General features: G+C 40.1%; 1 protein-coding gene across 11 annotated transcripts in view; it reads left to right on the top strand.

The window, feature by feature from the left end:
• Window positions 1-24,958, top strand: part of LOC128743414 (SH2 domain-containing protein 3C) — a 100,041-nt gene that overhangs the window by 30,083 nt on the left and 45,000 nt on the right. For 9 of the 11 annotated variants that reach the window (XM_053839984.1, XM_053839983.1, XM_053839988.1 and 6 more), the window contains 2 exons: window positions 1,502-1,642; window positions 2,774-2,873. In XM_053839984.1, the coding sequence (XP_053695959.1) occupies window positions 1,502-1,642; window positions 2,774-2,873 (241 nt within the window). Of the gene's footprint in view, window positions 1-1,501; window positions 1,643-2,571; window positions 2,685-2,773; window positions 2,874-24,958 lie in introns of those variants that run through there. The other 2 variants (XM_053839987.1, XM_053839986.1) reach the window with 1 other exon arrangement.

Below are 24,958 nucleotides of genomic sequence, written 5' to 3'. Positions count from 1 at the left end.
TGAGACCCCTCCCCTGTTTAGGAGGGGGGTTCCCATACAAATGAAATTCAAATTTCCTTATAACTTGAGAACTAATCAAGCAAATGGAATCAAATTTGGCGAATTTATTTTATGATAGTTAGAGACCTCTCACTCCTGTGGTAGGGGGATATGGACTCTCATACAAATAAAACAAAATTTTTTGCGAAACTCAAAAACTAATCTAACTCGAGAAACTCGAGGCTCTTCCATAAAACATTAATCAATAACAAGAACCCAAAAACTATCTATAGTAACACTAGATCATTTAGGACGAGACGGCCGCGAGTGTTGCCGGCGACCCGCCGTCGGGAGCGCCGCCCTCTGGGGGAGGCAACTCCCCGCAGAAATCACTACTGTCTAGGTTTATTTGTTTTCCTAGGTCTACCTGGGTTTCCTGAAACGAGCGACAGCGAGTAAGGAGAGGATCGCGAAATGCTACTTCCCACAAAAATTTTTTCCGTGAAATGGTACATTCCGCTTAAGGGTTTTCGCAAAATGATATTCGGCGAAATGTTGTACCATCATGGCGAACATTACTATCCGCTTTCTGGCTATGCAATGAGGGGACAGGGGAGTTGTTTTCTACTTTAGTGTGAGGGAAAATTGCAAGTTTGTATATTAAACTACCCATTCCTGGTAACTAATAAGCATTAACATAAGCAGCAAATCAGCGTATCTGGCATTTTATAATGCACGTTGTTGTATATTAGCTTTTTGACTGCATACGTGTTGTAAATTGGCATCCAAAATTGTATTCAAATTCTTCGTGTTGGTAATTAGCTGTAAATTAGCATTGTCAGCACTATAAGAAGGTTATCAGTCAAGTAGCTGTATATTTTGCCAAAATAGCATTTAAGTAGCATTTAAGGCGACTTAAATGCTTGTTGACCTACATTTGAATAGCATTGGTGATGCTTATTGGTTACCTGAGATGCTTTCATAGTTACGTAACTGCCAAAATGCATCATCTAAGGTTGAACTCCTCAGAAACTTGTAAAACTCGAGATTGTGACAAAGATCATCCGAGATTCATGATTTATGTACAACACAGGTTAATTTGTGGCAATACGAAGTTTGTCGGGTCAGCTAGTGTATAGATAAAAATTACAAGTTTTGTGAGGAAATATTCTTGAGAACTGTGTTTAGTGTGGGCTTCTCTATTTTTGTAAGACTTTAATTGCCGTTTTATTGCGGTTTTGAGGAATTATAAATTTTATGATTGGTTTAAAGAATCAAGTGAACTGCTTGTCGCATAAAAAATAATAATTTCGTACATGTTACATAAAAGTCTACGTGACTTATGTAAATTTAATTTCAGTTTAATGCATCTTAACAACGGAAAAGTTGCCAAAAGGAATTCTAAAACACACCTTATAACTAATTATAACATCATCCAGTGTGACATTCATGGTAGCAATAGTAAATGATTAAAATTTGTCGCTTGGTAAACATTTGACAAAGTTATTTGTATTATTTTCAGACAAATTTCAACAATTTAACGGAGTGGAAGACTTCCTGTACCATAGCGAGGCTGAAATCAAAAAGCTCGGCATACGAAATAATGCACATCGAGCTCGAATCATTAGCAGTTTGGTCGCCCTGCGTGAAAAACCATCTACAGGTAAGGAACTGTTTCGATCATTGCCATGGCCATTTAACTGAGTAGAGTGCTTGCTAATAGAAATGAAGGTTATTCCCTTGAGTTTTTTTTTATTTTTTGACACTGAAAGACCTTTCGATAGTGTTTGATATGCCACCAAAAGGGTTTAAACTAACCCTTTATCACATCTTTAAAAAGATATTCTTTACAAATGATTGTTTGTACATTACAATCACATCTATCATATACAGTTGATTGTAGAAGTTATCCACTCCACTATCTTCAAATCTCTCCCATTAAGAATGCGGTTGGTTGATGACGTTTCGAGATATAACCGAAAACCGCGTTCCGTTGCCTTATTCGCTAATTTAATTGCTTTTTGTGACGACTGTAAACGATGACTGCGAGGAAAGTAAGAAATATGCTAAGATAAGAGACGGTCAGGTACAACAAGGCTCTGACAGTTTTTGAACTAAAATATAACCCAAAAGATCGCACCGGTGAGATAACTAACACATGAAGCTGGACCCCCAACATATATGCTGGTCGTGACTGTGGGAATGAAATTGCAATCAACTGTTCGCCGCTGGGAGAAATCCTATGTTATTTATAACTTTGTACCGAAGCTTGAATACAAAAATTGTTACACAACTTTATTTGCATTTACATTTTCACCCATATTTTTCTGAGTGGATTCCATGGGTATGGAGTTTTTTAAATTATACTCAAACATTCTCTGTAAACTAGTTGCTAAACTGAAACTTATTTACTGTACAGTTGTTTACTCTGCAACTGTTACCAATCGGTTGACAATCAACAGAGAGTAACTGTTTCTACTCAATCGAGAATGAACATGTGATAAGTACGTAGGTACGATATTTGCATTCCAATGTCACAACTCGCACGTATACAGAAAAATAATCCTAGTTATAGGAAATTTCATAACATCTGATCAGTTTAGTTTAAAGCAGTGGCTTGAGTCATACTGCTGCAATGATGAGAAGCAGCATCCGAAAGCAGCGGCAATGCTTTCTGAAAGCGTTTTGCTGTGTCCCTAGCCGAGGTGTGCCATTTCTAAATATTAAAGACAAAATCTGATTAACGAGTTTAATGACAAACGTAAACGTACGTACACATCTATTCTGTTTGCAGGAAGCCTCAAACATGTGGATTCGTTGCGGAAAACAATGCGCCACAGTGTGGCAGTGGAACCGAGCGCACCAAAGCAGCAGCGGGATAACGAGGATGCAACGTGAGTACTTACTTTCGATAGCAATACCAAGTATAGAAAGCTAGTAACGTCAGATTTTGAGCTTTTTGGGATGAACTTTGGGCGGTGAAAGTTTGTAGCATGAGATCAGTGCACAAGCTTAAGCGCACGTGAAACATCCCATGAAATATTGCATACGATTTGCTCAGAAGTTATGTGTTAAGGGTTAAGGATGCATGCTTAAAACTATAGGTTAACGGTTGGAAACTATCGTCGAACAACTATTTATTTAACAACATTAATATTTATACGTTAATATTTGAAAGAAAGATTTTAATAGGGTATTGTCGTTATCGTCGGGCCACTGTTATGGTCGGGCCATCACGATTTTACAGTTTTAGTAACTCATGATATCTATGATACAACCATTGTAAAACTTCTTACTGTGATAGCTAACTTTTCACAATATTGTGAGTTTCAATTGTGTATTCAAAACACCCGTACTGAATTCAGTGACTAAATCTTACAAAAAAAGTTTTCGAGGCGCAATGAACTTTACTTCAAGAAATGATTCATGAAATGCAATTATCGAGATAAATTTTGATATAATGTGTTGTGTTGCACACGAAGACTATAGAAAATTCCCTTTCAGTAAGGTGTTTGGGAAGGCTAAGGTGAAATACTAGAAAAGCGCTATTTGTAAAGGTCGGGCCACTTGAGTAGTCATGATTGGGCCACCATAATTTTAAGCGCAGAAGCGCAATGATCGCTAGAGAATGTCAGTCACATAAAATGTGATGAAATAAAGCAAAATTAATACGATAAAAACCTAGTTTTTTGTTGTTATTTTCATTGTAGTTGTACACTTTGGAAAAGGCGATTGTAGCAATATGGATTTTACAAGATCGCCAAAATTTCGCAAAAATGCAATTAGAAATAGGGTATTTGTACCTATATGAGTCGTTGTTTTCGGAATTCATTCTTTTCATGTCTCTATATAGAATTTCAATACGTATGTCTTAGATTTTCTGCGGTGGCCGAACCTGCACAACATGGCCCGACTATGACAACATTTTTTGTCTTCACGTAAATGCCTATAACTTTTTTATTTTTCAAGCAATCAGTTCGAAACTTTCCGGAAATATATCTTATTCTTAGGCCTTTGCAACGATGTATCTTGATTTCCAAAATTCCTTTTGAAGCGAAAGTTATGGGCGAATTCCAAAACGTGGCCCAACCACGACGACACTCCCCTACTGAATTGATTCAAAATCAGTCAATATGCTTCCGCTACTCGCATAACAGTCCCATTTTCTATGGGGTTTCTTATAAAAATGGGACTGTTATGTCTGTAGCAGCAGTATAGATTTCGATAAAGTGATTGTTCCGGCACATCCGGCACATAGTAGGGTTGTGGAATCAGTTTTTCAGCCTGTTACTATTTTGGGTCTACCCTCTGTTCTCCGCATCTTAGGGGGAAATCACTAATTCTTACCAATATACCCCAAGTAACGTTTTTGTTGCATAATAGTTTATCAAGCACTAAGCAGTATAATAGTTTAATAAGCTATTCTGCGACAAAAATGTTACTTAGGACACACACTTAAAAAAATACCGAATTCGGTAAAATTTTGCCGAAATCTCAACAGCCGAAAGTTCGGTAAAAGTATCGATGGTGCATATCAACGTTTACGGGTCTTTAACTCTTTAGTAATGTTTGATAATATAAAAATTACCGAATGGTCGGCTGTTGAGATTTTGGCAAAATTTTACCGAATTCTGTGCTTTTTTTGAGTGTGCAGTACTATAGTGGTGGTATGCAACTTGCACATTTGTTTCGTGGTGATAAATTAGTTCTTCAGGATATGGCCTGCAGGCTAATAAAATATAAGTGATCTTATGTAAAATTTTCCGAAGAATTGCGAACGGGTGCCCACCCGTTTCCTGTTTGAGATAGGAAACTGCCCCGTTTTGCTCATTTTTACCTATTTTTATACTTTTTTACCCTTATAAGGCTATGCCAACCAAGGCCTTGAGAAAACAAAATTTAAAAACCTAATAATTTTGTGTAAAAAAGCCTGCAGAGTCGAATAGGGATTATCCCATTTAGTTTAGAGCGCAATATTTTTTTTTTGGTTGAGTTCCCGTTTGGTATGGCCGGTTTGGTAACGAGAACTCAATCAAAAAAAAAAAAAAAAATAATGTGCTCTAAACCAAATGGAATGAACGCTATTTGATTCTGCGGACTTCTTTACACATAGTTATTAGGTTTTTAAGTTTTATTTTCTCAAAATCTTGCTTGGTATAGTCTAAGTGTAAAAAATGTTAAAAATATGATAAAATGGGTCATATCTTAATTGTGTCCATATTTGGCTCGTTTCAGCTCATAGTGCACTGGCAGAATTAGGAATTCATGGGAGAGATTTAGCCCCCCCTATAAAAATAATGTGCATTTGATTTTAATGAGCCGAAGGAATAAAATGGTCGAAGAAAATTTTGAAGGCTATAACTTGTTGAGCTCGACACATGCAAGTCGGCTTCAACCTGGTCGACCTGATCTAGCACGTTGGGCCTATTTCACTGCACAGTCGTCCGGCATCCTTGCGAAGTAGCCGACTTTAACCAGGTGTACGACGGGAATCTCTCCAAGTAGTCCACTTCATACGGCGGCATGTGCCGAATAATCGAAACTTCTAGAGTAGGAAGGGAAAAGTAGACCCGACTTCTAGCTTAAACGCGTCGATCTCTTTACTCGTATTACTGTCAGACCAGACCAGACCAGAAATTCCCAATATATGAACTCTCTGTCACTGTCCAAAGGAGGCGAATATTGTTTTTTTCTGGAGCCTCTTCCTATCATATATTTGGCTTTTGACGCATTGATTTGTAACCCAATTTTACTAGCTGTCGTAACGTCGCATCGTGCAATGCGTCCATTCTCCATCACTGATTCCAATCAACTACACCCTTGCAGCAAATCATCTCACCCATATACATAACCACTTACGAAGCAACACCAGAATGCAAATTCCGAGGCTGTACTCCTCTACCCTTCCGAGACTCCATACCCTTGCCGCAAGCCTCTGCGCGATTTGAAAGAACTCGAGGGCGCCCCTAAAACACGCCAGTAGCACATCAGTTTGTGCGAAAAATCGATTTCGTGCATTCTCTGTCCTACCTGTTCACGCTCGACTGTATTGTATGCTTCTTTAAAATCCAAGAAAATGTGATGCGTGGCACGTTGTACTCCCGACATTTCTAGAGGATTTATCGGAGTGTGATAATTTGATTCGTGATCAGGGCTTGAAAAGGGATCACAAGTTGAATGTGACTGCCGTGAATGCGATACTTTCCGCATTTAACCTCCGCTTTTTGAACGACCATTTGACTGTTTTTTGAATCTAGTCAATCTGCCGCTTGCGCTGCTGCCGTTTTACAATTCATGCGGCCTCTCTGCAAAAGCAAACAGTCGTACTCCCTCTTTGCCCCGCTTTGTGCGTTCATATGCAGAATCTGAACTGCAAACTGACTGGAAGCATAAGATGACGTATTTTTTCGCTTCTCTTTTTGTCTCCAAATCCGCTACTCGCAGTAATAGTTTGTCACTCGGACGTCGGTCCGATGCAAACAAAATGTTCGTTTGTATTGGACGGAGTCCGACCGACTTCTGCCATGCACATGTAGTGGTTGTTTTTTTTTGTAGTAGGTTGAACATATGATAGCGCCACATAGCGCGGTTGCTTTTCGTTAGCGTGGTGACTGTCAGTCATTTGAATGTTTTGCAGTCATTCGCTGCTCCAAACGGTAAAGGCAACTTGATCGAAACGAAAATGTGCCAAAGGCACATTGGACATTGCCAAAGGCACAAAGGAATTGGTTCAGTGTATTGAACGTTGATAGCTGTGTTTTTACCACCCGCTAAGTTTTCGATATTATTTTACTTGTGTATCGTTTGTTTATTGTTTTTTCTTTGTGAAGAGTGCTAACGAAGATTGCCTGTGGCGTTTTTCAATAGTAATTTTAACAATCGAACACAATCGAAGTGACTCTACGAGCTTTTAGGTGATTTTGTTCGACTGTTTTGTTTACATCTTGTACGAAGCCAGTGCCAGTGCTACACGGAAATAAATCTAACAAGAATCGATATTTTTCGAGTCAATATGACCAACTGTTCCGCTTGTGACCGCTGTGCTAAAACACTGAAAAAAGCAGATGATCATATTACATGTATGGGTTTTTGCGACCAAGCCTGCCATGTTCGGTGCGCTGGTTTCAACGGCCCGTTCTCGAAGATTCTCCACGAAAACCCCAACTTATTCTGGATGTGTGACGAGTGCGTAAAACTAATGAAGTTTGCGCGCTTCAAAAGTGTGGTTTCGTCTCTCGGAAATGTCATCTCTACCGTCATCGAGGGGCAAATAAATGGAATCTCGGAACTCAAAGACGAAATTGTCAGGAATAACCATCAGGTTGCAAAACTTGCCGACAAGGTCAATGCCTCAACCCCGATGCAGATACCGGACCGCGATCGTCCTTTAAAACGTCGCCGAGGTGACTCGGTGACTCCGAATAAACCGGCCACCGGAACGAGGCCCGTTGAGAACCGTGATAAGCTTGTGGTCAGTTCCCCAACCAATTTATTCTGGGTGTACTTGTCGCGTTTCCACCCCACCGTGACCACTGACGTTGTCGAAGGACTAGTTCGGGATGGCCTACAGATTCGAGATGCCATTCGAGTTGTTCCCTTAGTAAAAAAGGGTACTGACCTCCAGTCGCTAAATTTCGTGTCCTTCAAGGTTGGCATTCCCTTGAAATACAAAGCTGCGGCCTTGACCCCCGACTGTTGGCCACAAGGAATCGCTTTTAGGGAATTCGACGACGCTCGTTCGAATCCAGCGGTATGGCTTCCCCCTATTCCCACCGCTCCGCCTGCAACTCCAGCCGTTAAACCACCCGGTAACTCTGCTGTCGACACCTTATCCGTGACTCCGATGGCGCTGGACTCTCCAGCCGCTCTTTAGAGCCGTCGACTTCAGACGCCTAGTTGCTGAAATTCAGGCGATACCGGAATGCATCGAGTACATCGAGTACATCATGGAAGCCCCCAACCCCCCCGCCGCAGTCGAGACATTCCCGCCAGCGTACATCAGTCGTTCCGGTCCTGTGTGCGGGTGCGGGAGCCAGGGCTTCCAGACACCCACCCTCGGCAAGTATATCACGCTGAACCGCTATTTCTCTGCTGATGCAGTTTACGTTTCCTGTTCTTCAACTACCGGCCTCGAAGTTCAGCCAACTGATTTCCGCCGGCTCGATGCTTCTGCCAGTTTCAGTCAACCAACTTACACCGGAACACCGGGATGCACTGTTGTTGGCACCATGGACGCCCCCGACCTCCCTGCCGCAGTCGAGTCATTCCAGCCAGCGACCAGCAGCCGTCCCGGTCCTGCGTGCGGGAGCAGCGGACGGGGCGTCCAAAACCCCCTGCCAGGCAAGTTCGTAATTATTGATTCCCGCCCCACTGGTGATCCGTACTCTGCTTCCAGTCCTTCGCTTCGCAACCAGGAACCGTTCAACCGCACAGAACCCCAACATATTCACTGCTACTACCAAAATGTGGGTGGAATGAACACGAGTGCTGTTGACTATCTGCTCGCCTGCTCCGACAGTCCGTACGAGATAATCGTATTGACCGAAACCTGGCTTGACAATCGTACGTGCTCTCGGCAGATATTTGGGCCTAATTATGAGGTGTTCCGTTGCGACCGCAGCATACACAATAGTCGCAAAAGCACAGGAGGTGGCGTCTCGATAGCAGTCCATCACCAGTTCAAAGCGTCTATCGTCGAAAAGGACAACTGGCTGCCCGTCGAGCAAGTGTGGGTGACGGTAAAGCTTGCAGACCGGAGGCTGTTCTTGTGTGCACTGTATCTGCCTCCTGATCGCATCCGCGATCCCGTTATTTTGAATGCTCATATGAATTCAGTTACTGCAATAGCTTCAATGGCGTCTCCAGTAGACGAGATAATAGTTATGGGCGATTTCAACCTGCCTGGGTTAAAGTGGCGCGGACGAGGCAATGGTTTCATGTACGTTGACTCTAGCTCGTCGTCTCTATCCCCACTCACTAACGAGTTACTCGACTGCTACAGCACTGCCACCATGCAACAAGTTAACAACATTGCTAACGAAAACGGTCGCTTTCTCGATTTATGCTTTGCTAGTGTGCAAGTTCAGGCTCCCGAAATAGCGATGGCTCCTTCCCCTCTAGTTAAGGACGTTCCACATCATCCTCCCTTGCTGGTTACTATCCGTCAACAAATACGTCTTGACGTGACTAGTGCACCACCGATCGTCTACTATGATTTCGCCCGTGCGGACTTCAGGGAAATCCAAAGAACCCTGACTAGCATCAATTGGGATGCAGTTTTGGACAAGGATGATGTCAATTCTGCCGCAATGACTTTCTCCAACATCCTGTACTACGCTATCGATCGACATGTACCAAAAAGAACCATGCCCGCTCTGAAGCAGATACCCTGGGTAAACGCTATGTTACGACGTCTGAAATCCGAGAGAAAGACCGCTCTCAAGAAATTTTCAAAATATCGAACATTGCCACTCCGTAACCACTACTTGTCGATCAACACGCGTTACAAACGATTGAGTCGCTCCTGTTTCCGGAATTACCTGAGCAACATCGAACGTAGACTGAAAAGGAATCCCAAATCCTTTTGGAAGCACGTCAACGAACAGCGGAAGGACAACGGGCTTCCTTCGGTAATGTTCCTGGGTAGTGAAACTGCCAGTAACACAGAACAGATTTCCCAACTATTCGCGCGGAAATTCTCCAGCGTATTTACTGACGAAAGATTGACAAGAGAAGAAATTTCCGCAGCCATCCAGTGCGTCCCCGTACTTAGCAATTGCTTAACTCACCTTTCCATCGACGACGCGATGGTCATATCAGCCGCCGCGAAGCTAAAATCCTCTCGTTCTTCTGGACCGGATGGTATTCCGTCTGTTCTGCTGAAACAGTGTATCAACGCCTTGGTTGCTCCGATGAGCCACTTGTTCAATTTATCAATCAGTACAGGTGTCTTCCCAACAATATGAAAATCGGCATACATGTTTCCTGTTCATAAAAAGGGGAATAGGAGAAATGTGAATAACTATCGCGGCATCTCTGCACTAAACTCAATATCAAAACTGTTCGAGCTTGTTGTGTATGCACCTGTATTTGCATTCTTTAAGCAATATGTCGTAGACGATCAACACGGCTTTATGCCCCAGCGGTCCACGACAACCAATCTTCTAACTCTTACGTCCGACGTGATAAAAAGTTTCGACGACCGGTCGCAGACGGACGTTATTTACACGGACCTCTCCGCTGCTTTCGACAAATTGAACCATCGAATCGCCATCGCCAAACTGGACAAACTCGGAATCGGAGGCTCGTTGCTACGATGGTTTAATTCCTACCTCTCCGATCACCACCTAGAAGTTAGTATCGACGAGGTCACCTCCAGACCTTTCACTGTTAGTTCTGGAATTCCACAAGGTAGCCATCTCGGACTTTTGGTTTTCCTCATCTACTTCAACGATGTCAACTTCCTGCTTAAATGCCCGCGACTCTCTTTTGCCGACGATCTGAAGCTGTATGCTAAAGTCGATAGTCCGTCCGACGCCGCGTTCCTGCAAGAGCAGCTGCTGATTTTTGCAAAATGGTGCACAGACAACCGCATGCTGCTAAATTTCGACAAATGTGAAATAATTACATTCTCAAGGAAATTGAACCCTCTCGTTTTCGACTACATTCTATCAGACGTGCCTCCACGCCGCGAAAACTGTGTTAAGGACTTGGGAATACTGCTTGACTCTAAGCTCGACTTCAAACAGCACATCGCATATATTGTCGATAAGGCCTGCAGGAATCTGGGATTTATCATGCGGATCGCCAAGAACTTCAACGACATCTACTGCCTCAAAGCTCTCTACTGTGCTCTTGTCCGGTCCAACCTTGAGTACTGTGCTCCTGTGTGGAGTCCGTACTGCCAAAATGGAGTTGACCGAATCGAGTCAGTGCAGCGCCGATTCATACGTTTTGCACTTCGAAGATTGCCCTGGAACGACCCCTTTCAGCTGCCCTGCTATGAACAACGCTGCAGACTCATCGATCTTGACCCGTTGACCACTCGTCGCGACGTGATCAGAGCAATGGCAGTCGCCGACATGCTGACCTCGAGAGTGGATTGCCCATGTCTACTCGCGAATCTCAACATATACGCCCAAAGTCGTGTTCTACGCAACGGTCCATTTCTGCGTGTACCGCATCGGCGAACCAACTATAGCACATTTAGCACAATCATCGGTCTTCAACGCCATTTCAATCGATTCACACATTGCTTCGACTTAAACGTCAGCCGCGAGGTACTGAAAACTCGTTTCCTGGCACTAGCACGTAGATTCTAGTTTAAGTGTATCAGTAGGGCCAGTAGGCCTGTTGATATTTTTTATACAAATAAACAAATAAACAAATAAACAAAGGCATAGAACGCATTCGTTCTACTGCGTTTAATCGGCGTTTGACTGAGTAAACTGCCAGTTGTGTTATGCATAGCGTTCGTATTCCACCACTAAACGAACGGTGTGAACTTGAATGTACGTTGATGTGACTGCGGTAGAAAAAAAAGGTTCGGTCGAAGCCCTGCCCGTGATAGCACGGGCCCCTACAAACCCGCCGGTTGCTGCCCAACGAATTCTCTTGCTATTGGGGATAAACGACGGAACTAGATCGGTATATTCCTTCTTATAAACAATAGCTTATAGCTGAGTTCTTGATCTTGCAGGTTTCCAAATTAATCTGAGTTTAATGATGGTGGCAGAAAAAATTAACTTAATTTCGAAAGTAACTTAGATAGCTCGATTTTATTCAAGTATTTGGACGAACCAAACTTCCACACAATATTGAGTAAAACCTGTCTTGCCATTACAACTGGTGGTGAGCTGTTAAAACTGAAATTTGCCACTGTAGCTCTAGAGTTTTGGCGACAAACAGACCAAGGCTCTAATGCATTTAGATTTAAGGGAAAAACTTATGTGAAAAATCAATTTTTGTTTTTTCAAAGCTTTAATTTTGTCAGAAATTTTGCTTCTCCGTTTGAATAATTTCAATATAATAAGTAATAATTTGAGTTTTATTACACTCATATGATGGCTACTATGGCCAAAATCGGTCATGAGAACCGCAATAAGAGTATTTCAAAACTCACATTGTTACTTGGGATGGGTCATTCTATGTGAAGAGTCCGAGTCTCATGTAATCGAACTTTTCGGATTTGTACCAAATTTTGTCAGATTGTTTGTTTTAGGTCAACAAAAAACCCTACATTTTTGGTCCAATTGGACGTCCCCTCAATTAATGGGAGCACCTCCTTTTTTAAAGAAAAGACACGTTTTTGTAATATCCTCGTTTTTTTTGCTTATATCTCTGGAAATATTAGGTTTAGAAAGAAAATAGTTGCATATTTGCAAAAAAGAAATTGCCCAAGGAATATGAAAAAAATATTAATTTTCGGCGGCAGTTCTACCAAATATTTTTCTACTCAATAAGAAAATTTAATTTACATTTTTCTCTCAATAGCTCGAGGTGTTTTCTGCCGATCCAGAGATACAGTGATTTGAAGCACCCGAAGCCCCCGATTTTTCATTAATAATCAAAATTACGTTTTCTAGAAGCAGTAAGTCTAAATGCAATGTTAAAACATTGTTCTCGTGGAAGCATGTATCCCGCATATAACAAAGTTTTTAGTTGCCAAATTTTAAGTTTTCTCTGATTAGTTACACAAGTTAAAAGAATATAAGCAACAATAAACAAAGGAAGTAAGATATCGTGACACAATTTTTATCTCGATATAACCACACACAAACAGACATAACACTCGTTTTCTATTTTAACCTCAGAAAAACAGACATAACACTTGTTCTCCATTCTTCGCACCGTTTAAACCGTCATTTCAAATTTATGCTTAGTGGGGAATGTCTCCGTATTCGTCAAAGTGGCACTTTTTAACGAAAGGATGGAAATGTCCCATAAAAAATATTTGCTAGCTCGAGGGATGCTCCGGTTGCTATTCGATATTCGAGAATGTCGATCATAGATGGTACTAGTGGTCAGGCAAAAAGTGTGGTACGATAATTTTTGTTAATTTTTCTTCCAGGTATTATGTCTGTTTGTCTGTGATATTCCCTTAGATTATTAAAGAACATAGATAAGACACTTTTCCCAGATTCTATCATCAGCAAGGCGACTCCTGACCGTAAGAGGGGTTACTACCCTGTCACAGTGTTCGTAAAGCGTTCTCATAGGCACACGTTTAACTATATCATCTGTTACTAACACTTGAGATAAAGACTTGAGATGTTACTAACACTTGAGACTTGAGGTAAAATGAGAAGGCGATACAAAAACTATGATAGTCTAGTAAACCTTGCCGCCAGTAGATAGTGCTGATGGCATACTTTTTACTCATGTATGAGGAAATCAAAGACTGACACTTCTCTTAATAATCTAAGATAAAATATAAAATATTTTAGAAAGTCTCAAAATAAATGAAAATAAAACTGAATCAACTTTCCTTGCGGTTTGACCTCGCCTTAAACTAAACAAAGACTATTTTTTAGAATTGGTACTATTTTTGGAATTTTAAGTATACTTTTTCGAGCAAAGAATACAGTTCGAACTCAGTGAATTGAATCCAAAAAGTTGTTGAATTTTCACTTTGAAATTTTACCCGTTGACAGCGAATTTCGTTATACATCGCCATCTCATGGCAAAATGTTACCGTTTCTGAAGGGCGTTCTACTCACCGTCGCATATGCACGTCGAGTAACACATGCGCATTGCATTCCATTTCTAACTCTCACATGTATAGTAGCTGATGCTTCACATGCCATGATCTCATTTCCCAAATTTACAGTCTCTATAGCGGTTCAAATAAAATCACTCACAACTTCCGCTGTGCATTCATAACAAGACTCATCCCAACCAATCAATTAACCAGAATGGATGAGGGATTACAACATAAAGCATCCTTGACAACATAATGGGTAGCAAATAATACTTTACACAATACACAAGCTTTCTCAATCCCTCCTGTTTGCGATTCACGTACAATTGGGGTTGCGTTCTATGTAGAAAGTCGTTTCTGTTTTGTTGTCATATAAAGTATGCACATTACTTGATAATAAAATATCGAACGAAATACTTTAATTGTTGTTATTATAGCAGCTTGTTTTTTATTTGAACTACCACGATAAATTTGATGAATAAATGTTTTTGGGAAAAAAATTTAAAATTATGCCACCCATTAAAACATAGATAAATTCCACAGCGAGTTTCTCCCTCCCAAAGGGAGTTTGATTCTTAATGAATGAATCCTCCGTTCGTCCAATGCATCTGTCCATCCTTTTTCGCACAATGCAGTACCGCACCGTATCTCTCCCGTAAATTGCATGCAAAAAACCACTCATCTCACTGGCACTAACGAGTTTCAGCACAGCATAGCTACGATTCGTAGTACTACGATCAGTACCCATGTGTATAACAAACCGAAAAAAAGCAACGAGAGAATGGAATTCTTGCAGGCACGTTCTGCTCTTATCAGTCCTTATCGCGCCTCGACGGAAACGGCAGCATTCAAAACCATACCCCGTTTATCCTGTGCCGATACACACCATACACAAGGCACAAACGGAACTCACGTCGTCGGTATGTTAGCATTTCTACTGTATTAGTTGAGTTGCCGGCCGGTTTGAAAGTATTAGTCCATGGGATTGAGTTCCTCAGCAGGATTCTCGCCAGGACAACCCAATCGTCTGTCAATGGGATCCCTCCGTAGTTCAGAAGTGTATTTTCCTCAGTTCGGTAATGTCGAGTTTTTCCTGTCGGTCTTGCTAGTGAAAATTCAGCATTTCAGCTCTCGGTTGTCCATTTTTTTCGCAAGAAAAATTCACCTTATTCTACCTCTTTCGTGCTAATTTAGTGTTCTCTAGTTAGAAAAGACGTCGGTAATCGCTGAAAAGTTTGTTTAAGTGCGTATTTAAGCAGTTCGATTTCTCAGTACAAAAAGTGGGTGGGAAAATTGCTTAAAACTGTATTTCATCGTACATTTATTAGCTGACACCGTAGCTGAATTACAAAAGTGCCGTAAATATTTTACTTCAACACCATAAAAAGGCACTATTTGAATATTTGATGAAAACAGGAAAAGTTTTCGCAGTAAATTGCAGCATCAAAAGTGAAGAGAAAGAAATTCACAGCTATCTAGGTGCAGCACCCTTCCGTTCAGCAGTTGGATTACCGTTCGCCGCCCACACAAGCACTGCCCACAACCGAGAGGGACGTTGTGTAGCAAACTGTTTTGTTGTTTAAATCCTTGCGTAGGTTACAGTGTTCTGGTCGGCCTTTGGTCGGTGCGAAGCAACACCCAAGCAGCGTAACCAACCAGTGTAGCAGCTCTGGCAAACATCCATTAAAGATTTTCCGATCCTGCGAATTAGCCGCCTCGGAAATGGTTGTCCCGTGATTTAAGGTGTGTATATGACTTTTTTTCCTTTCAACTTTTCACGCTTTCTTCTGGGGGCTTTTCGGGATTCGCTCGTTTTCTCAATGAATTTGACTGAGATACCCACAGCAAGAGTATAAGAGTTTTGGGCGATTTCCCGCTCTCAGGCAGGCTGCCTGGCTGGCTGATGGTTGCACTCAACGGTAGGGGCAGCGTTTGACACTCGGGCGGACAGGCGCTACTGTGGTGTGAGTGTATTTTATTGTCATTGATTTTTGTGTTGCACGATGATGAGGTTACTCTGAGGAATGGTTTTCATTATGCTATTATTGCTTGTTTGGGTTAACTTCTGGCATCAGGAATAATGCATTACGATTTTGCAATTTTCCCGTGATTGTAGTTTACAGAGTAGCTAGAACAATAACATTCCTTCAACTTTTGTTTTTCGAACTTAAAGGGTAAAATTTAAACGACAAATCCCCCGGCAGTCCCCCGAATAACGCGGTTTCGAATACGAACGTTTCCAATAAAGACGGTCTCGAGTGATTCCATTAACGCGTTCGAACGTCCTTATTGGAGTCTATCGTAGCATATGGGAATTGACTTAATTGGTTCCAACATGGAATAACTCGTGATCCTAATCGCATAGAAGGCTGGTGTCTTCGACAAAGTTGTTCAGTACAACAACGGGTTTTCATTGGATTATAGTATTGCGGAATTGTCTCACAACGTGGCGCTAGCGTATATGTAATACTCTTATACAGGCTGTATCTTACGCTGCTAATCATTTAGAAAGTTGCGGTCTTCGGGAAAGTTGCTCAAACGTCTGTCACCTTTAAGATGGCATGAAAAGCGCTAGTATATATGTAATAGCGCCGTCCATTAAGTCAATTCTCCATTATTTTCCATAACATCTTGAAGGTGGCAGTCATTTGAGTAACCTTCCCAAAGACCGCAACTTACTAGATAGTCAGCAGTGCAAGATACAGCCTATACAAAAATATTACATATACGCTAGCGCCACGTAATGAGACAATAGGACACCCCCTCTAGTTTCTGATAAGGCGTGGTGCACAAATTACGTAACGCAAAAATTGCCGTTTTTTACCCCCTCCCTCTCCTATGTAACAATAAGTAACGCTTGGCATAACCGCCCCTTAAAATTACGTAACGTTAACTAAACCTCCTCCCCCTCCCCTACCATTAAAAAAAACGCACAATTCGTTTAATTTATTTTATTTTTATAAACTCAAGAAACGCATCAATTCCGTATTCCTAACAAAACCACTCTGATCGGAATGTCAATTCTGAATTCTGATCAAACTGTATGATATAACACAAGTTCTGAGTTTAGAACAGAATTTTGATCGAGAGTAGAATTGAGGCCAAAATTGTAAAGAGTTTGTTGGGCTCAAATGGTCTTTACCTGCTCAGTTTTGTTCAGCAATTTTTTTAATTTCATAAATTTGTTACGTAACTCTTCTCATGACTCCCCCTCCCCCCTGCGTAACAAAAAGTAACGCAAGCTCAACCTCCCCCCCTCCCCTCTGTGCGTTACGTAATTTGTGAACGAAGCCTAATAAACAACAGAAGTTGGCGCTAGTGTTTCAACAAGCGCGATGCGTGAAAGTATGCTTAAAACTATCAATGTTTCTATGTTGAATACAATAGAAGTCATTACTGTGTAACGCATATTGTACATTTCGGAAACAGCCCAGTTTTGCGCGACAATAAATTTACTCAACGCAGCAACATTACTCTCTCATGCATCTCAGTTTCTTTTGTGTTTATGCTATAACCATAACCAATATTATATAACCACTGACGAACTGACGTGACACGGGCGTTTCATTTTTGACTCACAAGATCTTGCAAGTAAACGACCGCTTGATTACAAGCGAGCGATCGCTTATGTCAAACACCAGAGCGATGTACAAAGGTACGGGAGACAGAATTATGCAAAATTCAGTTTGTTTCACCGGAAATCTGTATAAATATCGGAAATAACCCAGTAATTCTCTGTGTACTGCAAAAACAAAGGATAAATTTTTACAAAGGACTTTATGCATTCATTTGAACTCCTAGTGCGTTTTAATTTTTTCGTGTCGATCACACATAGTTAGTGACACGACACACATTTTGCCAAACCTGTTCTTTACTTTTCCAAGATAAATAGCGATCCGTTGTGCAGATGGTGTTACTGTTTAACGTATTTTGATTCAAATTTTCGGACACAAGTTTTTTAAGGAAAATGTATGGGATGTCAAGTCGGTTCGTCGGTGATATAACGTTTGACACCTGAACCAATAAATAGTTGGTAAAAATTGTTTTTGTTTTTTGCGTTCAAGTTGCGAAATTTAAGTTTTTCGAATTGAAATGTCGGAAACATATTCAGCTCCTGGCTCTCGTACGGTATCAAATCAGTTTTCCGGGCTCCCGGATGAATGGTAGTAAGATGCTATGGAGAGGTATAGGAAAAGATTGTTTTTATCAAAATTAGGCAGAAGTCATGAAAATTAAGTATAACAGAGTAATTGTACCACAAATAACATGTGATTAGAGGTTGTTTTTCAGGTGGATAAACATAGATAAGTGAGAAATTTTGATTTTACTACCACTAGAAAAGCGCCATCTCTTGAAAAGCAACGGTTCGTATGATGTCTTATTCCGAAATACTACAATCCAACGAAAAGCCCTTGATCTGCTGAACAACTTTGTCGAAGACACCAATGTTCCATAGGTCAAGATCACGAGTTATTCCATGTTGGAACCAATTAAATCAATTCCCATATGTTACGTAGACTCCATTAAGACGGTTTCCATGAACGCGGTTCCTGTTAGTATCCTTATTGGGGGGATTTCCGAATAAACTATAGAGTCAGAGAGTCAAAGATCAAAAGGTAAAAGATAAATTATCGAATGATTGTGGTTTTGGTCGCTCAGTCATTGAAGATCCAAATCTACGATCGAAACGTTGGCGTCTTCCGGTTGACCTAATTCAAATTAGCCGGGTCTTTCGTATACCTCTTGCCATCAGATTCTATACAGTCATATCGTCTACTTTGTTCACTACAAAACGCAAACGACTTCTCACTTTCAACAGTTTTTGGGTCTTCTTCAAATTCTTAGGTTTTACTTGACGGTGCGATGACCCTAGATTTCTCACACTTCTTGGAGCTTTGAATTATTGAGAGTTCTTGTTCAACACGTTGTTGACGGCACTCCATGGTCTTTGTTTCGCAATAACAGGATGCCAAATCCGACCAAAACAGTACGGAACAAACGTGTTGATGCAGGAAAGGCACCAGATGATTGATGCAGAAAAGGTAGTTAACGATCCCGGCAGGCTTGCTGATTATCGCGAAAGTGCTTTACTCTCTTTGTTAGTTATTCTCCAGAGAGTTGCACGGCCAGTGAAAAAAAGCTTCTCAGATCAGCTTCGATCAGCTTTGCGGTTGAAGCTATTCGGCATATTTCGCTTTTTCATGTTCTTCGTTCTTCTCTGAATTATCGCCTGTATGGCAGGCAACAACTATTGCTCACTCGTGAGTTACGAGTTAACGCGATTCATAAAGCAGTCTTCAGCTAAAGAAGCGTTCAATAGTGAGCGATATCATCTACATTCTTCATGAAGAATATTTTTTGTTTCTTCCTCGCGAATGAATGAATGATTTTATGGAACAAGGGAAACTATTCATGTTGAATGGCAAAATTCGTTGTGATGGTAAACAGAATCAGAAGATTTGTTGCATTGCGGCTAGATAAACCTAAAACTTTTCCTCTTAATTCTATTATTTGGTCGGCGTTAAGTCAAACCGAATCAAGTAACAAAACTTTGATTTCGAGAAAAACGCGTTCAAAGTTTGTTGCTCTGTATGGTTTATAGCTATGAATCGTTCGAAATTTTCTCATAACTCTGGCTGTTTGCAATATTTATGTAGTCTGATTAGTGTAACATGTAGCTTAGAAATTTCTTGACCGTTTGCTGTCATTAACTTATTAAATTAAATTAAATTTTGCGACTTGGTCCGGTCTGATTTAACACCGACCATTTATAAATCGTAGAATTAAAAGAAAAACTCAGGTTTTTTTCCTTTTTACATAATCTTCTAAGAAAGACGAACTATAGGTCTAATATATTTATGAACAAAAATCAGCTGGGGGGTTAAAAGTAATTTTTTTTGCAATGATTTTCAAGTGATTTTCAACGACAGAATACATATTAAATTTAAATTACTGCATGACATCACGAAGTAACAAGAGTTAATATTTAAAAATATGACAATCGAATTGTTTTTCTAACTCCGCTAGTTCACTATTTTTCAAAAAACATTCCTATTGGCAACGGTGAGACACAGAGACGTGGGTGGCACTGAGACATAGCTTTCACCATGCAATTTTTTTTTGAAAATTTTTGCTTACGTTCAATTGCAAATCAATCTATATTGGGATTGACTGTAAAAAAATTCTGAAGTGTAAGTTAAAAGTTAGATTTCTAGGATTTATCCCTTATATGAGTATAAACGTATATGTGATAATAATCAGAATTTTCAATCAAACCCAATAATAATATATGCTTTATAGACACAATGAACAAAAATCTATTTTATTTTTCATTACCCAAAAATTTAGTTTAAATTAATATCAAATAGTTGTCTCAGTATGCAATACTCGTTGTCTTACTGTTCGCACCTATTGATCAACAGTGAGACAAAATTACACCTTCACATTTGTGGTTGTAACAAATTAAGTATATAAACAATACGACTGAAACTTTTTTTCAGACCACTAGAAGGATATACCTTTAAAATGGATTGAAGAGCTCGTTGGTAGCTATCATAAAAAAAATTGGTAAAAATGTGTCTCACTGTAGACGTCTTTCCCCTATAATTTAAAATGTTAGCTATCAATGGTTTTATTTAAATAAAAATAATTCAAGAATGTGCTAGGTGCAACAGTGATACAGTGGTAACCTGATTTTGTCATTCTCCGATTTTGTCACGTTTTCGACCCGTTTGTGTGATTTTGTTGTAATTTGTTTTTTATTGTTCATTGACTTCAATTAATGCTTGTGGGATATAAATTTATCAAACACAAGGTATTTGTCACAAGGCAAGAAAATTGCTTTCGTTGTATGACAAGCTTTATAAAAAAAAATTAATTTTCCGATTCAATTATATTGTACCAATAGTTGCGTTAATGTTCCCTTAATTAAGTTTGGTGTTCCTTGAATTGTGCTATTCCGTATACATTGCTAGGTTGCTAGGTGAAAAAACATTTTAGTGCAACTATAGAAATGAGTGTCTATAGTTGTGCGTTCCAACTGCGCCTATAGTTGTGTTAAATTTTAGAAAATCGGCATTTTAGGAAATATTGCTTTAATTTTAAATAGTGTAGTCTAATTACTACCAATACTCCTAAGAACTTGGTTTATATAATGAACGTAATTGTTTTATTTAAAATGCTACGGTGACGAAAATATGCATTAATAATGAATAGTAGCGCAACTATTGGTACTACCACAACTATTAGATCAACTACACTATGACAGCTAGAAGGTTATTTTCTTTGAAAAAGTTCTTTATAATAATCTTCTCAAAAATTTTGTAGAATATTGTTTTGCTCTAACTCTTACTGCTTGAAAAATAAATTTTCTATCTCTCTTTTAGGGGGGTAATCAAAGAATCGTTCATGCCATAAGAAAGAGCTTTTTACGCTGTGAAATTTCTCTGAGCATAGTTAACCAGTACAATCAACCATTTCGACGCAATTAACAAACGCGTGTTTTCATACCTTTGGTCCTTAATGAATGTATGTAAAATACAGGTAACTACGGAAACAATATGAAATTGAATGAGATAAATAATTGTTTGTCCAGTGCAAGTCTTTGTTGTTTGCAAGAACGCAATTTTTTTTTTGAAATTTGTACATATTTAAATTTGTATAGGAGAGCTAATTCTTGCTATTTTAATTCTACGAGTAACTATTTGTATAAACCAGCTACAGATCGAATCGATTTTGGCACGTTTCACGGATTATTTTTGACACGGCCGTATTCGAAAATCAGTTTTATTCTTTTTTGAAAACAAAACTGACATCTCAGAATATTTCTTCGAGGCCGACCTGACAATTCTGAAGGCTTAGCGGACAATTCCCGGTTCGGTTTGGCGAATTCTGCGCGAAGTTTCATAATAAAATTAGAAACAAAATATATCAATGTTGTACGTACATACAAGCACACGTACATACATCACAATTACACACATACTCATACACATACACATACATGCATCAATACATAAAATCGACTCTTGATAGATGTTTTGGTTATCCACGTTTTGACGGTTTTATATACGTTCCTTACGTATTTAACTTTAAATATAGTTTATTTTCGTTTGATAGGTCTAAACAGAACAGTTTTCAAATAACGTATACTGATATAAAATTCAATAGTGATCTTTCATTTGTCACCAAGATCATCCAAATCTGTCTACCGACTCTGAGAAAAGTGAGTGCAAAACTTTCATAAGTACACATATACGTACCCACGTACATACGTACACTCACACATACATACATAGACACTATCTTATAAGGTTTCCAAAAATAAAATACGGAAACAGTTTGCTTTTACATTTTATCAGTTATCTGCAGCCAACTAAAGTAAACTATTAATCATCGCCTCGGTGATAAATTTTTGTTCGCTTCTTCATGAAGATCGATGCATTCGAAGAAGAGTGAAGAATATCATGTACGCTTCGCACCGCAAACGGACCGAAGGCGAGGAATAGAAAGCGCAAAGATAAAACACCAATGTTCGGCCTATGTATTACTCTCTCGCAAATCGCATCGCTGCAAGCATTCTAGTGTTATTATTATCTTCATTCTGGAGCAGTTTGGCGTTATTGAATCTTCGAATGCGTTCGTGCTTGAAGACTAAATATAGGCGTTATGATGCGATTATCAGTAAGCCTGGATCCCGGTTACAATTAAAATATCACTTTTCATGCCGCAGGTACCGTAGCCTGCAAGATCGTCGTTGTCGGCGTCGTTAGCAACATAAAACCGGGGCGGCTCGAGCTGTTTCAAGCAGTCGTCTCTATTCAATTCGCTCGTGGGCCGCTCGTCGTTAATTTCTCAGTCGTCTCAGTAGTCGCAAATCACTTTTGACTTGCTCGATCCATCTTGCACGTTGAGCCCCCCTGTTCCTAGTGCCGGTGGAATTGTTGAAGAGAACTGTTTTCGTCGCACTGCCATCCGGCATCCTTACGACGTGTCCGGCCCACCGTAACCTACTGACTGTCGTCAGATGTACGATGGGAATTTTTTCATGCAGGGCCTGGAGCGCGTGATTCATACGCATCCGCCACTCTCCGCTACCAGTTTGCACTTCGCCAAATATCGTCCGCAGCATTTTCCGCACGAACACGGCAAGGGTACGAATGTTCACCGTGAGCGACGTCATGGCTTCAAGTCCATAAAGAACTACCAGTATATTAAGAGGTTCATCCATCGTCGTATGCTTCTTGGTCGTACCATTTTACTAAATGGCAAGGTGGCCCGATTTCCTTTAAGCCTCTTCTATTCACGGATTTAGTCTTCAACGCTTTTATTTTTAGCCCAATCATCCTAGACTCCGCTTTCAGTCTGACGTAGATTGCCTCCGCTGTCATAAAGTTCCTGCAAAGTCTAAAAGATGGCTACTCTTGAGAAAATTCGTGCCTCTCGTTTCGATGCCTGCTTCTCGGACCACCACCTCAAGAGCGATACTGAACAGCATGAAGCCGTCACCTTGTCTCAGTTCTCGCCGCATGTCGAAAGAAATCGAGAGTGTCTTCGAGATGTCCACGTAACACATCACTCGATCTAATGTAGCTCTGATCAGCCGCGTCAGTTTTTCTGCAAAACTATGTTCGCATATTATCTGCAATAGTAGGTCTCGATCGACCGTATCGTATGCTGCTTTTGAAATCAATAAAGATGTGATGCGTAAGCACGTTGTAATCCCAACATTTCTGCAAGATTTGTTGGATGGTAAAAATCTGGTGCGTAGTTACGCGAGCCCCCATGAAGCCCACTTGGTAGTTCTCTACGAAATCCTGTGCTATCGGTGACAGCCGGCGTAACAGAATCTGGGAGAGTACCTTGTAGACCGCGTATACCAGCGTTATGCCGCGATAGTTGCTGCAGCAGGAGAGCCGATCACCCTTTTTGTAGCTTGGACAAACCACTTCTTCCATCTATTCCTCCGGTAGCTTCTCCTCCTTCCATATCTTGGAAATAATCTGCAAGTTGTTTTTCAGTAAACTTCGACAGTTTCATATGCTTGAAAATGTCCGCCATCTTTTAATCAACTTTTTGTGTGTTTTATATTTCCTATGAAATTCATAATCTTCAAATCTTTTAAAAATGAAATAAATAATATTGTAAACAATATCGAATTCGAATTTCCGATTAATTTAAATGACTGTGTTACCCTCAAATAATAAGACAATAATCTTTACGTCACGCAGTCCGGCAATTCAACGCAGATTATAAAAATTTCAAAACAATTAATAATATTTTGCTAAATTGGGATAAAAAAGTTTGAAGCCATTTCAAGCAGCTATTAAAATTAAAATACCTGCTATGAGGGTTACAACTTACAATGAAACCGTTGCCCAGAGTGAAGAATAAACTGGAGAAAGTAAATTGTATTTATCCCTCGTTTTTTTTTATTTTCGGAATATTCAGTCTCAGCAGGAGCTCTGATGAAAACAAAATTACTGCGTATATTACTTTTGAGGGGTGAAAAGTGAAAAAATATTGCCATCGATTTTTCGCTACATATTTCCGTTCGACAATTCTAACTTTCTCTGGAAATCAATTTTTTATTGACTTAACGAATTTTTACTAACTCGAACAATATCATATACAATGCGGCAGACGTCCAGCTTTATGCCGATTACGTTACAAAGGTAATGTTGGAAAAATAAAAGCTTATTAAAATCCGCAGCCAGCCTCCTGCAATCTACTCCATTCAATATATCTTCGAACGGACGGAGCGCCCGACGACCGGTATTCACATAAATTTTGTTTTTTTTCCTGTCAGTCCGCAAATCCCCTACGGCCACATTTACGGGCATATCGATGTCAAACGAGTAAAGCCGATCACTCTCATTTTCAGCATCATCTCCGGTCGGCCGGCCAATACAACAAACCGTGCGGCCGATGCCACCACGGTGGATGAGAATGTTTGTCTACCGATATGACGCCTTCAGGCGATTCAGTCTCTATCCCTTTCCAGTGCAAGACATTTTGGACTTAGTCTTTGGACCGTTTCGGTAAAAACTAGCCGCCCCAAAGGGGCGGAAAATATGGAGCATAAAAATCTTTACGTTTTCCAAACCATTCTAAGCAAGGGGAGAGAATTTGTGCAAATCTGCTTAATAGATAGGGTTATAATACGGAAATTCAATAAAAGGGTGTTCGAGCATGTTTTGAAATATGTTAGATTAAATTAATACCGTCTATTCAAATACTCAACCGGGATAAACTATATTTACAACCTTTGCGAATACTTTA

Source organism: Sabethes cyaneus, chromosome 3 (assembly GCF_943734655.1).
Source record: "Sabethes cyaneus chromosome 3, idSabCyanKW18_F2, whole genome shotgun sequence".
In the NCBI taxonomy this organism is placed as follows: domain Eukaryota; kingdom Metazoa; phylum Arthropoda; class Insecta; order Diptera; family Culicidae; genus Sabethes; species Sabethes cyaneus.
This window is presented reverse-complemented; position numbering and strand designations above follow the sequence as displayed.